Source organism: Oncorhynchus masou, chromosome 2 (genome assembly GCF_036934945.1).
Source record: "Oncorhynchus masou masou isolate Uvic2021 chromosome 2, UVic_Omas_1.1, whole genome shotgun sequence".
Lineage (NCBI taxonomy): Eukaryota > Metazoa > Chordata > Actinopteri > Salmoniformes > Salmonidae > Oncorhynchus > Oncorhynchus masou.
In genome coordinates, this window is record NC_088213.1 from 34,315,136 (window position 1) to 34,329,707 (window position 14,572).

Consider the following 14,572-nt stretch of genomic DNA (forward strand, 5'->3'; position numbering starts at 1 on the left):
GGAGAACATCAACATCAAAATGTTGATACATTTTTCTTAAGGGAAAATTCAGTCTGAAATTTCGAAGTGGAAATTACAAACTTTAGAATCCTTTTGAAAAACCTCTACAAGTTGATACAAGTTTAACATTTCATGCATTGCAGGGAAGTTCTCCTGCAACAGGTTGATCAAATTAAGATCCTACATCTGTACGTGGCTGCCCAGAGGATCCCAACACAGTATATTCTCTCCCACACCATAGCATTCTGCTGCTTTACATCACTGTATCTTGAGCTACAGGGAGTTACTGCAGTCCATAACTAGTACCTGTTAGAGTAGTTCTGCCTCCCCCATTCAACAGTGAATCTCCTTGGCAACCAGCAGTAAACAGCAGCACTGTTACAGTAGTGCACTGATCACCCTTTATTTGATATTTGCATTGCCATGGAAATCAAATGTTTAAAAGTCATAATCATTGCTTCACCATTCCTATTCAGCTGCTAATGGTTAGCAACCTCCCCAGATGCTAATGTTATTTTATGGCTGCGGCTGAGCAGAGCACACAGTAATATCAGTGAGCAGAGCAGACCTAGTGGCTTTGTTTAAGGAGCAGCAGAGCCAAATTACGTCTGTGGAAGTGAATTAAGAGCTGATTAGCCAGTGTAATTACAACCATGCCCCCTCAACCAAGTTCTTTTAACAGTACTAGCTGCTTCACGATGTGAATGGTGTGTGGTGATGTGAGGCAAATACCTCTACACTTGACCCCCCTCTCTCCTACAGAGCTTTGTTGATTGGACTCCTGGACTGGAGGTCATTAGCTATCCCATGTGGCCTCCTCGACAGCGACGTCAACCAACGGATATAAACAAGAGTCTTTACTAAATTTGGATACAGAATGGTCCCCCTACTTTTGCTGTCACAGGGTGCTCGGTGTCCTTGACATGATGGAATGCATTTTTGACATGGTGATATTACTCAGCGGATCGACAGCCAACTCAACGCTGCTGGGGTCTCACACTGCCTCTGTGGCTGACATTATTCACCACATTTGATCCACTACGTGCTAAAACGCTGTACCATATTGAATTATATACTGTAGCTAGCTAACGCTCTGGTGTCAATTACACAGTACAAGTGAGACTGACATTAATCAACATCTTATATAATTACAGCACGGTATAGTCTGCTGAGCTAAATGACACAATGTGTGTGGCCTCTGTGTCACCCTCTTGGTTGAGAGCTGTCAGGATTAGCAAACCCCTTCCCCCACTGGTGTTGATAGGCATCATAAATATTGTTCCCCAGAAATAACAGGCAGAAAGAGCAACCAAGTAAATGTTTTGTCTGTTTCTCTAGCCCACGTCCTCTCATTCTCTCTATCTGGGTTGAACTCTACCCGCTTGTATACTGATAAGTGTGTTTGTTTGAGGTGTGTGTCCCTGTGAACTGTACTGACCTTCTCTCCCTCCTCTCCTCCCTTCCCGCTCTCCCTCCTCTCCTCCCTTCCCATTCTCCCTCCTCTCCTCTGTCTGTGTTTCAGGGCCTGGCTGGAGAGCTGAGATCAGGCCTGCCGATCACCCTGTGGCTAATATTGACTTTGACGTGGTGGTGGGGGCTGATGGGAGGAGAAATACCCTGGAAGGTGAGATCTCTGGAGGGATGGGAGGGTGATGGGTTGTATCCATGCAGAGTATATCTACATACCATTAATGATCTGACCCCAGACATAGGATATGGTGATATGGTACTGTATATGATATCATGTGATTACATCCGTGGAATGGCTCTCTCTGAGATGCTCAATATGTTTACTAAACACTACTTGCTCCAAAGCTAAATTTAGCTCCAAGTTAAAAATGCAGTTGGATATTATCCGAAGCGCCTTCAAACACAATTTCTATATTGAAAAGTATGTTTATGTAGCTTTGTTGACAGTGGCTTGTTTCAAATAATATCCAGGACACCATTCTCATATCATTATTTTGTCTGGATAACAGCCTAACAACTGTAACTAAGAAACATACAATTGTTGTTGGCTGCGGCTTTTGGCTACAAAAAGCATCAATTTAAAAAGGCATAGTCTTATCCACGAAAGTTAGGAAGCCATAAAATGTAACTCTATAAAACGATACCCTATGTGATGTCATTAATCTCTCCTTCAAAGGGCAAGGTTACACATGAAATCACCATCTCTCTGTACCTTAATAAAAAAAGATCTTGGGCCCTGTGTGTGTCGTCATCTGGATGCTGTTCAACAGTTGATGCATGCATGTTGGACTCTCCCTCACAGATGCCTGTCATCACCTCACCAATCCACATCAGATGCTTATTCCTAAAAAGGGCATTTTCTGTCTCCAAACAATGAGGCGTTTAGGTCATGGTCGGATGACGAAAAGCCTGGGGGAAACTTTCTTTTTAGAAGGCCTTCTACTTTTGAACTGCCATGCAAGCCCTGTCTGAGAGGAGGGTTAAATATACCACAATCTGTTCTGTACCCAGCTAATTGTCTGAGAGGAACACAGCTGCATTGGAAAGAGTGAGGTGAGGAGGGGAAATGCCCCAGTGAAATAGCAGTGACCGTAATGGAACATTTCTGGCTCATATTAAAATGCTACCTCCTCCTAGAAAAGCATCTCTCAGAAGCTCATACATTATTTTGTAGGAGGAAGAGAGGCCGAACACATTAGAACATTCATCCTTTCTTTCCTGAGTCACAGGTAATGAGGATGTATCTTCTTTCACTGAAGGGCTTTGGTGCAGAACCCTCCTCTTCCCCAGGACAGTTATAAGCATACTAACATGTGACCTGTGGGAGATACAGCCTGCAGTGACATACAGTATCTCGGGTATTGGCTGTGGTTGGTTGGCTTTTCCAGGCTTTAAGGAGCTTTGGTGGAGCTTTGACACCACAAAGAGACGTTTAAAAATGATATCACCATATTCTCTTTCACAAAGGCAAGGTTTTTCATGTCATTTAAAAAGTCAGACAGCTTTTTATGAAACCGTAACTGTGATAATAGCAGCAACAGGAACCCAAGTGAATAGCAGTTTGGCATTGAAAGTCTGAGCCCATGATTCAGTCTATTTTAAGGCTTGTCTGCAGTTATGTTTTGCCTTGGAATGAGCACAGAAAGTTCATGTTAAATGAGCCTCTAAAATGTCTCCATTAACAAACAAAAAAACGTTTCAGGATCAGTGAGAGGATGGCAATAAACTCTTTAATGCAAGAAGCAATTCCCCAATGTTTCTATCTGAAGAGGAACTGATTCTGTTCTGTTGTTGTTGATATCCTAAATAGCAGAAGTGAACGCAATTGCAGCCAATAATAATATATATTGTAAAATCTCACGTGAAAAAAACGAGACTGCGACCTCCTCTTACAGTAGTCCAGTTCATGTAAGGAGTGGCTGCACTCTACTCCACCTGAAGTTGTGAAAGTTATTCAACCTGGAAAACACATTTATTAGATCAGAACATTTTAGTACTGACCTAACTCTCCCGCCGAGGCTTTCGCTCCCCTGGTATAAACAGTATCACCTCGGTAACAAGACTCTCTGATCCTAAAATAACTGGCCTGTGATTACAGCTCAGTGTTAGATTTCCTCTGGATTAGTATGCCTCTGCAGGCCTGGCCAGAGAATAGTAACATCCCATCCCTGTCTCTCTTTCTCTCTCTCTCTCACTCTCTCTCTCTCTTTCCCTCTTTCTCTCTCCCCCTCTTTCTCTCGCTCTCAGGGTTCAAGAGGAAGGAGTTCCGTGGTAAGCTGGCTATCGCCATCACGGCCAACTTTGTCAACAGGAACACCACGGCTGAGGCCAAGGTGGAGGAGATCAGCGGTGTGGCCTTCATCTTTAACCAGAAGTTCTTCCTGGACCTCAAAGAGGAGACAGGTGGGCCTGAGATCCCCCACAGCCAATGAGTCAGCCAGAGGAGCAGACTGCCCCTAGAATGCACTTAAATTCACACATTGTCGAACAACAGCAATCTTCAACCCTGTCATTATCATGGGGTGTTTTAACCTTCCTGTCTGTGTCTGTCATTTGTTGCAGGTATTGACCTGGAGAACATTGTGTACTACAAGGACAATACACACTACTTTGTCATGACAGCAAAGAAGCAGAGCCTACTGGACAAGGGGGTCATCATTCATGTGAGCAAACATTGTTTAGATCAGGGATCATCAACTAGATTCAGACGTGGGACGATTTTTCTTGCTGTCTGAGGGTGTTGTATTCAGATGTGTGTGAGAGAGAGGAAGAGAAAGACAGAGAGAGAGGCAGAGAGAGAAGGAGAGGTGAGGAGTTAATAGAGGAGGATGTCGGGTCGGAGGAATCTCATCCTTGGTGGTCTGCCAGCTGAACAGCCTATGAGCCGGGTGGGCACCACAATGACATCCATGAAAGCTAAGTGTTATAAACATCCCTGAAGGAGCACATATTTCACTTGCTTATGACTCCCTCTCAGCGCTCGCTCTCACTTCAATTGCCAGGGTTCTGCATGAGTCATCCCATGAATTCATTCATAAAGACAATGTGGGACTTTGAGACTGGCGTCACAGTACAATTTAAAGAGAATCCATCTTTAATGGTCCTCTAATATACAAGGTGAATAACTGTTGTTACACCTGGGGTATGTTGCATCTCATTTAACCTCTGACCTTTTGGTCATGGTCTCTCATAAACACAATTCCCCTGACTTTGTCTCGCAGGACTACATAGACACAGAGATGCTGCTGAGCAGTACGAATGTGAACCAGGAAGCTCTGCTGGGTTACGCCCGCGAAGCTGCTGACTTTGGCACCAACTACCAGCTTCCCACGCTGGACTTTGCCATAAATGCCTGTGGCCAGCCGGACGTGGCCATGTTTGACTTCACCAGCATGTATGCTTCGGAGAACGCAGCGCTAGTCAGAGAATGCTTCGGACGCCAGCTACTGGTGGCACTGGTTGGGGACAGCTTGTTAGAGGTGAGGAGGCTGTGACAACAGTGTTTAATCATGCTTTAAAATGGTTGGATGATAAAAACTACATGTGCATGTTCAGCAAAATGTACTGTTATGTGTCTGTGTGTGCAGCCGTTCTGGCCCATGGGTACAGGGTGTGCGAGAGGCTTCCTGGCTGCTTTTGACTCAGCCTGGATGGTGAAAAGGTGGGCTGAGGGCATGACCCCTCTGGAGGTGCTAGCTGAGAGGTCAGTGGTCAGCACACATACTGTACACACACACACACACACACACACACACACACACACACACACACACACACACACACACACACACACACACACACACACACACACACACACACACACACACACACACACACACACACACTAAATATATGCATTTCTCCAGGGAGAGTCTTTACAGAATTCTGCCGCAGACAACCACTGAAAACATTGCCAAAAACTTTGAGCAATACACCATTGACCCTGGGACTCGGTATCCCAACCTCATCTCCACCTGTGTCAGGCAAAACCAGGTACGAAAGACATTCTCAAGGATCACATTGTTTACTGCAGTATTCACTTTTTCCTGTCACCAATAACAGATTCACCCTTAACATTAACACAAGAAGGATGGACTGTGCTTGTCTTCTTATCTCTTATCTCTTCTTCTGCCTAAATCTCAGCTGTGTCTCTTTGTTATTTCTTCCAGGTGCGTCACCTGTACATCAATGGAGAGCTGCCAGTGAAGTCTCTGGAGCGTAATGGTACAATACGTCGCCCTGTGAACCTGGCCAGACGAGGTGAGCCACACACAATACAGGAGAGGCCAGAGAGACTGGAGTTGGGGGATTTAGTACAGCGTGTCTAGTATGGACTTACAGTTGAAGTCGGAAGTTTACCTTAGCCAAATATCTTTAGCCAAATACATTTAAATTCAGTTTTTCACAATTCTTGAGATTTAATCCGAGTACAAATTCCCTGTTTTAGGTCACTTAGGATCACCACCTAATTTTAAGAATGTGAAATGTCAGAATAATAGTAGAGAGAGTGATTTATTTCAGCTTTTATTTCTTTCATAACATTCCCAGTGGGTCAGAAGTTTACATACACCCAATTAGTATTTGGTAGCATTGCCTTTAAATTGTTTAACTTGGGTCAAACGTTTTGGGTAGCTTCCACAAGTTTCCCACAATAAGTTGGGTGAATTTTGGCCCATTCCTCCTGACAGAGATGGTGTAACTGAGTCAGGTTTGTAGGCCTCCTTGCTCGCACACGCTTTTTCAGTTCGGCCCACAAATTTTCTATGGGATTGAGGTCAGGGCTTTGTGATGGCCACTCCAATACCTTGACTTTGTTGTCCTTAAGACATTTTTCCACAACTTTGGAAGTATGCTTGGGGTCATTGTCCATTTGGAAGAACCATTTGCGACCAAGCTTTAACTTCCTGACTGATGTCTTGAGATGTTGCTTCAATATATACACATAATTTTCCTACCTCATGATGCCATCTATTTTTGTGAAGTGCACCAGTCCCTCCTGCATCAAAGCACCCCCACAACATGATGCTGCCACCACCACAACATGATGCTGCCACCACCATGCTTCACGGTTGGGAAGGTGTTCTTTGGCTTGCAAGCTTCCCCCTTTTTCCTCCAAACAAAACGATAGTGGCCAAACAGTTGTATTTTTGTTTCATCAGACCAGAGAACATTTCTCCTTAAAGTACGATCTTTTTCCCCATGTGCAGTTGCAAACCGTAGTCTGGCTTTTTTATGGTGGTTTTGGAGCAGTGGCTTCTTCCTTGCTGAGCGGCCTTTCAGGTTATGTCGATATAGAACTAATTTTACTGTGGATATAGATACTTTTGTACCTGTTTCCTCCAGCATCTTCACAAGGTCCTTTGCTGCTGTTCTGGGATTGATTTGCACTTTTCGCACCAAAGTGCGTTCAACTCTAGGAGACAGAACCCTTCCTGAGTGGTTTGACGGCTGCGTGGTCCCATGGTGTTTATACTCGCGTACTATTGTTTGTACAGATGACCGTGGTACCTTCAGGCATTTGGAAATTGCTCCCAAGGATGAACCAGACTTGTGGAGGTCTCCAATTTATTTTCTGAGGTCTTGGCTGATTTCTTTTGATTTTCCCATGATGTCAAGCAAAGAGGCACTGAGTTTGAAGGTAGGCCTTGAAATACATCCACAGGTACACCTCCAATTGACTCAAATTATGTCAATTGTCCTATCAGAAGCTTAAACCATGACATCATTTTCTGAAATTTTCCAAGCTGTTTAAAGACAGTCAACTTAGTGTTTGTAAACTTCTGACCCACTGGAATTGTGATACAGTGAATTCTAAGTGAAATAATCTGTCTGTAAACAGTTGTTAAAGTTCTGACGCAGGCCGTGTGGCCGATACGTAAGCATATTAAATATCAGTGATACTATCAAGAGCCATGTGCGGTTTCCTTTTTCCTTCTTCTTGTTCAATTAGATTGCTCAGATGTGCGAGTGCCTTTTGAATTTTGTAAATAATTGTTGGAAAAATTACTTGTGTGGTGCACAAAGTAGATGTCCTAACCGACTTGCCAAAACTATAATTTGTTAACAAGAAATATGTGGAGTGGTTGAAAAACGAGTTTTAATGACTCCAACCTAAGTGTATGTAAACTTCCGACTTCAACTGTACCTCTGATCCAGTGCATGACTCCAACCTACAGAACATGCTGTGATGTCTATTCAACTGGTTCAAGTAACTCATTTGAAAAGGATGACGGATGAGTCCCTTCGGTTTCAGGGGCTAAAATATCTGCAGCACTCATCCATTCAGTGGCTATTTTCCCAAAGTTAGGAGAAGATAAGCCATTCCATTCTAGTTCTATTGCGTTCTCTAACCGTTCCCTGTGCTCTGGGAGTGTTCTGAGACAGAGGCCCACAGCAGTCCTTAAGGTGAGGCAGACCTTTTCTCTCACTAACAGGAGTGTCAGACTGAGGACGAGCCCACATGAATCTCTGCTTGGGAAATAAGTCCCCCTCTGAGGTTTGTTTTTCAATGATCCATAGTGAGAGCAGCGTTTTGGTGAAGTGGGAGCCACTTGACTGTGGACAGGGTCATATAGGGTAAAACCCCCACCCCCCTACATTGATCATTTTTTTGGAGGCCGAAGCTGTGGTTCTGTGTATTGTGAAAAGGACAAACATGACTTGGTACACTAGTAGTTAAACGCATCAATGATATCTTCAGGATGTTCTCAGATACCAGACCTAACAAAGTCTAGCTGGTTACGTTTCAAGATATTTTTGGCCCCATGGCTCATGTTAAACTTTAATACTGGAACGTTTCTAGCAGTTATTCAAGGAGAACTGACCTGTTTATAAACTGATAGGATTCTTGTCTCCATTTTGTCTCCATCATAATTTTTGTCTCCATGTATACTGTATCTCTTTAAGCACACCCTGGCCTCTACATAATGCGCTAAACATCATGTTACACAACCATTGGTCCTATTACACAATGACAGACAGGTTCAACATGTCCTGACAGAGTCATATGCATACCTCAGCCCCTATTCTAACTTACCTCTTATCAGTCTTACCTCTCATTAACTTCACCTGCTGTCACTGTCCCACATCTATGATCTCACTTGCTGTTAGCTCTGTGGTTATGTTGCCAGGTGAGTGGGTGGGTGGCTGTTTAGTATTGTATTTATTTGGATCCCCATTAGCTTTCGCAGAAGCATCAGCTACTATTCCTGCTGTCCACAAAAACACAACACATGACAAGTGACAAAACACTGATACACTGATAGACGAGGACAATCACACAAATGGAAAATAGGGCAATGGAAAACAAAAATCTATGTTCTTCTTATTGGAACAGCTTAGGTAGTGCCTCCCTCTTTCATGCCATTTTCTCCCTACTGGACACCTTGTTCCTGTCTGTGTGTGTAGAGTCGGAGATCAGGCCGGGCAGGCTGCTGACGTGGTGTCAGAAACAGACCGAGGGCTACAGGAACGTGAACGTGACAGACCTGACCACCTCGTGGCAGAGTGGCCTGGCTCTCTGTGCCCTCATCCACCGGTTCAGATCCCACCTCATGTACGTACTGCAACACACACCTAGCCTGTAAACTACCACAGTAAGACTGGCCTCATGTACTTTACAGTAACTGTAAATGAGCTCAGCACTCACTCTTTTCTTCTCATAAACCATGTGTGAGACTTCTTCTTGTCACACCCTGGCATGTAGCACTTCGTCATTGTAAGTCGATAGACTGGCTCCTCATAAAATGTCTCTATTGTGTAATGGAGAATTTCCTCATTAGGCTAACATTTACATCAAGACACCAGTAAAAGCAAAACATCTTACACCTACGCTGTAATATTGTCTCCTGCTGTGGGTGTCTAATGTAAAGTATACTAGGCATCTAAGTATGTCAATGTATGTCCTGGTCTACTATCTACACACAAGCCCCTGTCCCTCCCTCACAGCTCGTCTTTGTGTGAGAGTAAATGTAAGTGGTGGGTGCGAATGAAATTTGACCTTCATGGAAGAGCCTTTTTTCCTGATGGCTGTTCTCTCACTCTCTCTGTTACTGAAAGGTGTGACGAAAAGGTTCACACAGAAGACACAACCGCTTTTAGAGAAACCCTATAGTATGTGAGGGAGTTTGGAAAGCATAACTATGTATTACATGTTACACTCAGTATGTAGAGGGCAGTTTGTTATTTCTGACGTGAGGGCTACACTGCTAGTCTAGAACTGTTTCATAACTTCTATGTTGACGCCAGCTTAGTCTTATGAAGCCTTCATGTAGTTACCCACACAACATTACAACAACATCGCGTGATATCATTTCAATCGGTTTCCCCCAGAGAGTTTGATTCGCTGAATGAGGAGGATTCGGCTAACAACCTCCAGCTGGCATGTGACCTGGCTGAGCGGGAGTTTGGGATCCGGCCCTTCGCCACTGGAAAGGAGATGGCTGCTGGTCAAGAACCAGACAAGACCGGAATGGTCACCTACCTCTCCAAGTTCTACGAGCTGTTCCGCGGCACCCCCCTGCCCGTCTCAGGTACGCCTCACACCCCTCACCCCATCCCCCTGCAGACACGTGTGTCCTGAAGCCCCAGACTTCAGACCTCACTCCCGCACACACCCACACAGATATACACACACACACACACACACACACACACACACACACACACACACACACACACACACACACACACACACACACACACACACACACACACACACACACACACACACACACACACACACACACACACACACACACACACAAAATATCCCATCGTTTTCTATGTAGTCTGATTGAAGTAGCAGCCCTTTATATCATTAGGCCTTTTTTTAAAGTCTCCTTCCCATGTCAGAGTTATTTTTAAATGCAGCAGAAGCATTTGGCTCTGAACACTTGAGGAGCAGACAGGGTGGAGAGGCATGTAGTCCTACTGCTCTGCACTGGCAGCCCCGTAGATACATCCACTCACACACATTCATGCTACACCACATCACAACGGCTGCCACCAGATTCTTGTTATTATTGCTAAATACTGCACAATTTAAATTCTAGCCCCCCAATCCCCCCTTCCCCATAACGCGTGTAAATATTGAACTATAAATTGTGCCTTCTTGTATTATACTTATTCTATTCTACTGAGCCATTTACTTGATGTTCGTATTGTCATTTTTTATTCTTTCTTATTGTTGTTGCATTGTCCAGAAGGAACCTGCAGTAAGCATTTCGTTGAACAGTGTATGCCGTGTGTATCCTGATCATACTACTAATAAAAAACCTGAAACTTGATGCTTGAACACCTCGTCACTGTCACTGGCCCTTCCAAAAAAGCCCAGCCTCTCAATGTATTGTTTTCACCAGGGCCATTTTTTTTTTTACATATCAAGCTGTCTCTTCTTTAACCTTTTTTCTGGGCTGACCCCTGATCTCTTTCAGATAAGTTATGTCTTTCTAGCGAGCTGGTGTAAAAGAGGGTATGAGATTTCATCTTGCTTCCTTTTAAAGGAGGTCTGCGTTGCACAACCTTATCAGTCATATTGTCTGGCATGAGAGGAATGCACATCTGCCCAGCACAGGACAGGCTACCTTACAGATATTGTATGTGTCTAGAATGCCTGGAGAGAAAACACTGCACCTTACTCCAGATATTTTCTGGTCTGAGATGCCTAAGGTAAAGAGAGCATATTATTTCCACAGGGACATCAGTTGTACTAGCTTTATGGTCTCTAAGAGGTCACATGATATGCCTCTATCCACAGCAAAGCTGGTTGCCCACGGAATGATGATGTGCTATTTAGCAATAATTGTATACATTCTTATGATCTGTAGTGAAGTGTTTTCAGTATTGGTTTCCACGAAAAAGCCCTTTGTTTATTAGGTGGCATTCCTCATAAAAACAGATGGTCTTGCCCCGTCCGGTTCTTTCCGACACAGTAATATTAGGTTTCTTTTAGACGTAATGTAAAAACACATTGGCCATTGCTTTTATTTGACATTCATGGCTGAGCTCTGTGGAAAATATCATACGTTTCAATGTACTCGTGTTTCATTGCAGATTCGAGAGGGGCCGACGAAAACAGTGAAGACTATCCTTCCAAGGCAGTCAGAAGTATGAACAAAGTTCTGGTACCAAGAAAAAGGGTACCGAAGGTAATCACACTCCTCTCTCCAGGTGCCTGTCTTCATTGATAACGACTGCAACTTGATAGCCATTTCAGCCTCCCTGTGTTATCATTTCAAAAGTCATTTCATTGGAATAAGTGGACTTTTGAGATGGGCTCTATTTTAAAAGTTCACTTTCATGTTGAATATTTTTACCTTTGTGTGAAGTCTGAAATATTTAGTCATATACTATGGCTTGGTTGTTTTCTTTCAGGATGAGAAGAAGCTAGAAGATACTGACCCAATGTACAAAAGGAGACGAAAAGTCTGCAGTTATTTGGAAGAGGTAATTATTACCATCAAACTACAATTTCGTAAGGACATTCTAAGTGCACGAGTCATACGGTAAAATACCATTTATTTTGGCCCTCATAACTCAAGTCACTATTTCTCATGACAGGCAACCAACTTCTCCAGTCAGAGTGCGTCCTGTGTGGGTGAGGAGAGGGGGGTTAAGGAGAACAAGGTCCGCTCCATGGCCAGCCAGCTCCTGTCCAAGTTTGAGGAGAGCAACCCCAGCTTCACCCTCCGGAGACAGGTCAGAACCACCAAGATATGTCCCCTATTCCCCATCCTCAGGACACTGTCAGTGTACAGTACTATAGTATGGTATAGTACCTGGTATGTTTGTTCTCAGATGCCTCATACCACAGTGTGCTATAGGACAGAGGTGATCATTTGTGTTCCAAGGGAAAGAGCCAGGCTTGGTTGTGTACTGTTCGTTTTCTGATTAAGAGTTGGTTATAAAGTCTTGGGGCTCCCGAGTGGCGCAGAGTTCTAAGGCACTTAGTGCTAGAGGCGTCACTACAGACACCCTGGTTCGATTCCAGGCTGTATGCACAATTGGCCCAGCGTCGTCCGGGTTTGGCCGGTGTAGGCCGTCATTGTAAATAAGAATTTGTTCTTAACTGTTTGGTGAGATACTTATCTTGCAATTCACTTTCCCTCTTTTCTTCCTTTTCTGTCTTTCTACTAACCTTTTTCCTTGGCTTTGTTTCTGGCTGACAAACCCCATCAGTCTCAGTGTGATTGGGATTCTGGGAGGGCCCCTCGGCCACGCTCCATAGACATGACTGAGACCCCACGCTTCACCAACCTCAGGCAGCAGACTCCACCCAACCCTCCCCCAAGACACAGGTAGAGGACTGGAGCAGGCCTGGTCAACATACTGTAATACACACACATACCCATGCTAATACACTCTGCAGAACACACACTGTCACTCAGTTTTGGTATACACTCACTCACAAACCAGTCATCACCTACCTAGAGTGAGAGTGTTAAATGCTCCCTGTGGGTTGGAAATGAAAAATACCCCCAGTGAAGTAGATTCACATGATAAAGGAAAGCATGGGGCATAAATCTCCCTTCTATTCTCTCCAGCTGTTAAACTACTGGGGCCTGTTTGCTGCAATTGTTTTTTCATCAAGCTCACCCTGAGTTGACAGAGAGCCATAGAACTGCAGCTCACATGTGCTGTGTGTTTCCAGTTTCAGTCTGCAACCTGTGCCAAATATGCAGCTAAGTGCATCACTCGGTTACCACCCCAGCCTCCTCCCAAACACATGCTCCAAGCCCAGCTTCAGTCTCAGCACCAGCCCCAACCCCAGTTCCAGCAACAACCCAAGCTCCAACCCCCACCCAGCCCAAATCACCCTCAGGAAGGTCAGACAGGCTGATCAGACACGTACTCAGACACAACCCCAGACGCTTCCTCAAAAGCCAGAGAGCACAGAGTACCCTGGCTACTCTCCCTCCTGCCACTCAGCGGTCCTAGCCATGTCTAGAATGCTCCAACGCCTTCAGGAGGTGGAGGAAAAGATCACCAAGGTGACCTATTCTCTTCTCCTCTCCTCTCCTTTCCATCTGTCCATTTCTCTTTGTCTGCTCTGTCTTTTTCTATTGTTATTGCCTCCTACTGTGTGATCATATAAGATGTCCTTTTTAGGAAAAGGCTTGATATGATTGTTGAGATAATCATCCTGATTATACATTTAGCATTGAATGGCACATAGTCAGCTGGTGAAGTCAACACCGAATCATCCACACTGACCACAATAGCAAGAGCAGACCCATAGCCCTGGCAGAGACAAAGAGGTACAGAGGATGCTGACTGGCAAGTTTAGCCAGTGGGCTGCCCTTGTGGCCTCGTTCTGTGCCAGTCCTGTGTGTCTGTCTGTCTCTGTCTGGATCTCAGTCTGCTGTTCCAAGAGCACATGTATAAGAGTGGAGTCATCTCTTCTGGTGTGTCAAATTAGTGTTGTAAAAACTGCCACTCTACTCCACACAGCAACACTATTGTACTCCACCGCCCAGTAAACAATGTGCCATCTCGCTCCTTCAGTGGGAAAGTAGGACCAAAGTCCACTTATCTTGCTTGATCATTACCTTTGACATTTTAGTCATTCGGCAGACGCTCTTATCCAGAGCGATTTGCAATAGTGAGTGCATACATTTCATACTTTTATTTGTCCGTACATTATAACTCTGATTTGGGAGTTAATAATTACTATTCAGACCCATTCATCCGACAGGGAGTGAGTATGTGGTACTGTGTTGCGGGTGCAGCTTTCTCCTGCTGATGCCTGTTCTTTGTCTCTGTGTCTCATGGTATGTGTCCTGCAGAAGAAAGCTCAGACCCAGAATGCTAGAGCGTTTCACAATAAAAGTATCAAGGAGAAAGCTGTCCACCTGAGAGTACTGTTCTCTGAGGATGTGGCCTCTACGTCCCAGGTGACTATCTGACCCCTGAACTCTGACCACTCACCTCTCCCGTCCCTCAGTGTGTTTGTTGTGTTGCACGCTCGGTCTTGTTTGGCATCACTGCTACTGCACAGAGTTCAATAAACCCTCCCTATGTTGAAATTCAACATCCATCATCTCCAGAAGCATGACTTTTATGGCAATGTTTTCATTAGCTGCTCAGAGCCTGTAGCAACAGA

At 44.5% G+C, this 14,572-nt stretch overlaps 1 protein-coding gene across 4 annotated transcripts in view; it reads left to right on the forward strand.

Annotated features, from left to right (window-relative positions):
* Positions 1-14,572, forward strand: part of LOC135503754 (F-actin-monooxygenase MICAL2-like) — a 49,274-nt gene that overhangs the window by 28,300 nt on the left and 6,402 nt on the right. For 3 of the 4 annotated variants that reach the window (XM_064921918.1, XM_064921897.1, XM_064921910.1), the window contains 13 exons: positions 1,523-1,624; positions 3,718-3,873; positions 4,033-4,133; positions 4,692-4,949; positions 5,058-5,173; positions 5,337-5,463; positions 5,640-5,730; positions 8,878-9,025; positions 9,802-10,001; positions 11,524-11,618; positions 11,845-11,916; positions 12,031-12,168; positions 14,256-14,363. In XM_064921918.1, the coding sequence (XP_064777990.1) occupies positions 1,523-1,624; positions 3,718-3,873; positions 4,033-4,133; positions 4,692-4,949; positions 5,058-5,173; positions 5,337-5,463; positions 5,640-5,730; positions 8,878-9,025; positions 9,802-10,001; positions 11,524-11,618; positions 11,845-11,916; positions 12,031-12,168; positions 14,256-14,363 (1,712 nt within the window). The remainder of the gene's footprint in view (positions 1-1,522; positions 1,625-3,717; positions 3,874-4,032; positions 4,134-4,691; positions 4,950-5,057; positions 5,174-5,336; positions 5,464-5,639; positions 5,731-8,877; positions 9,026-9,801; positions 10,002-11,523; positions 11,619-11,844; positions 11,917-12,030; positions 12,169-14,255; positions 14,364-14,572) is intronic. The other variant, XM_064921903.1, reaches the window with a different exon arrangement.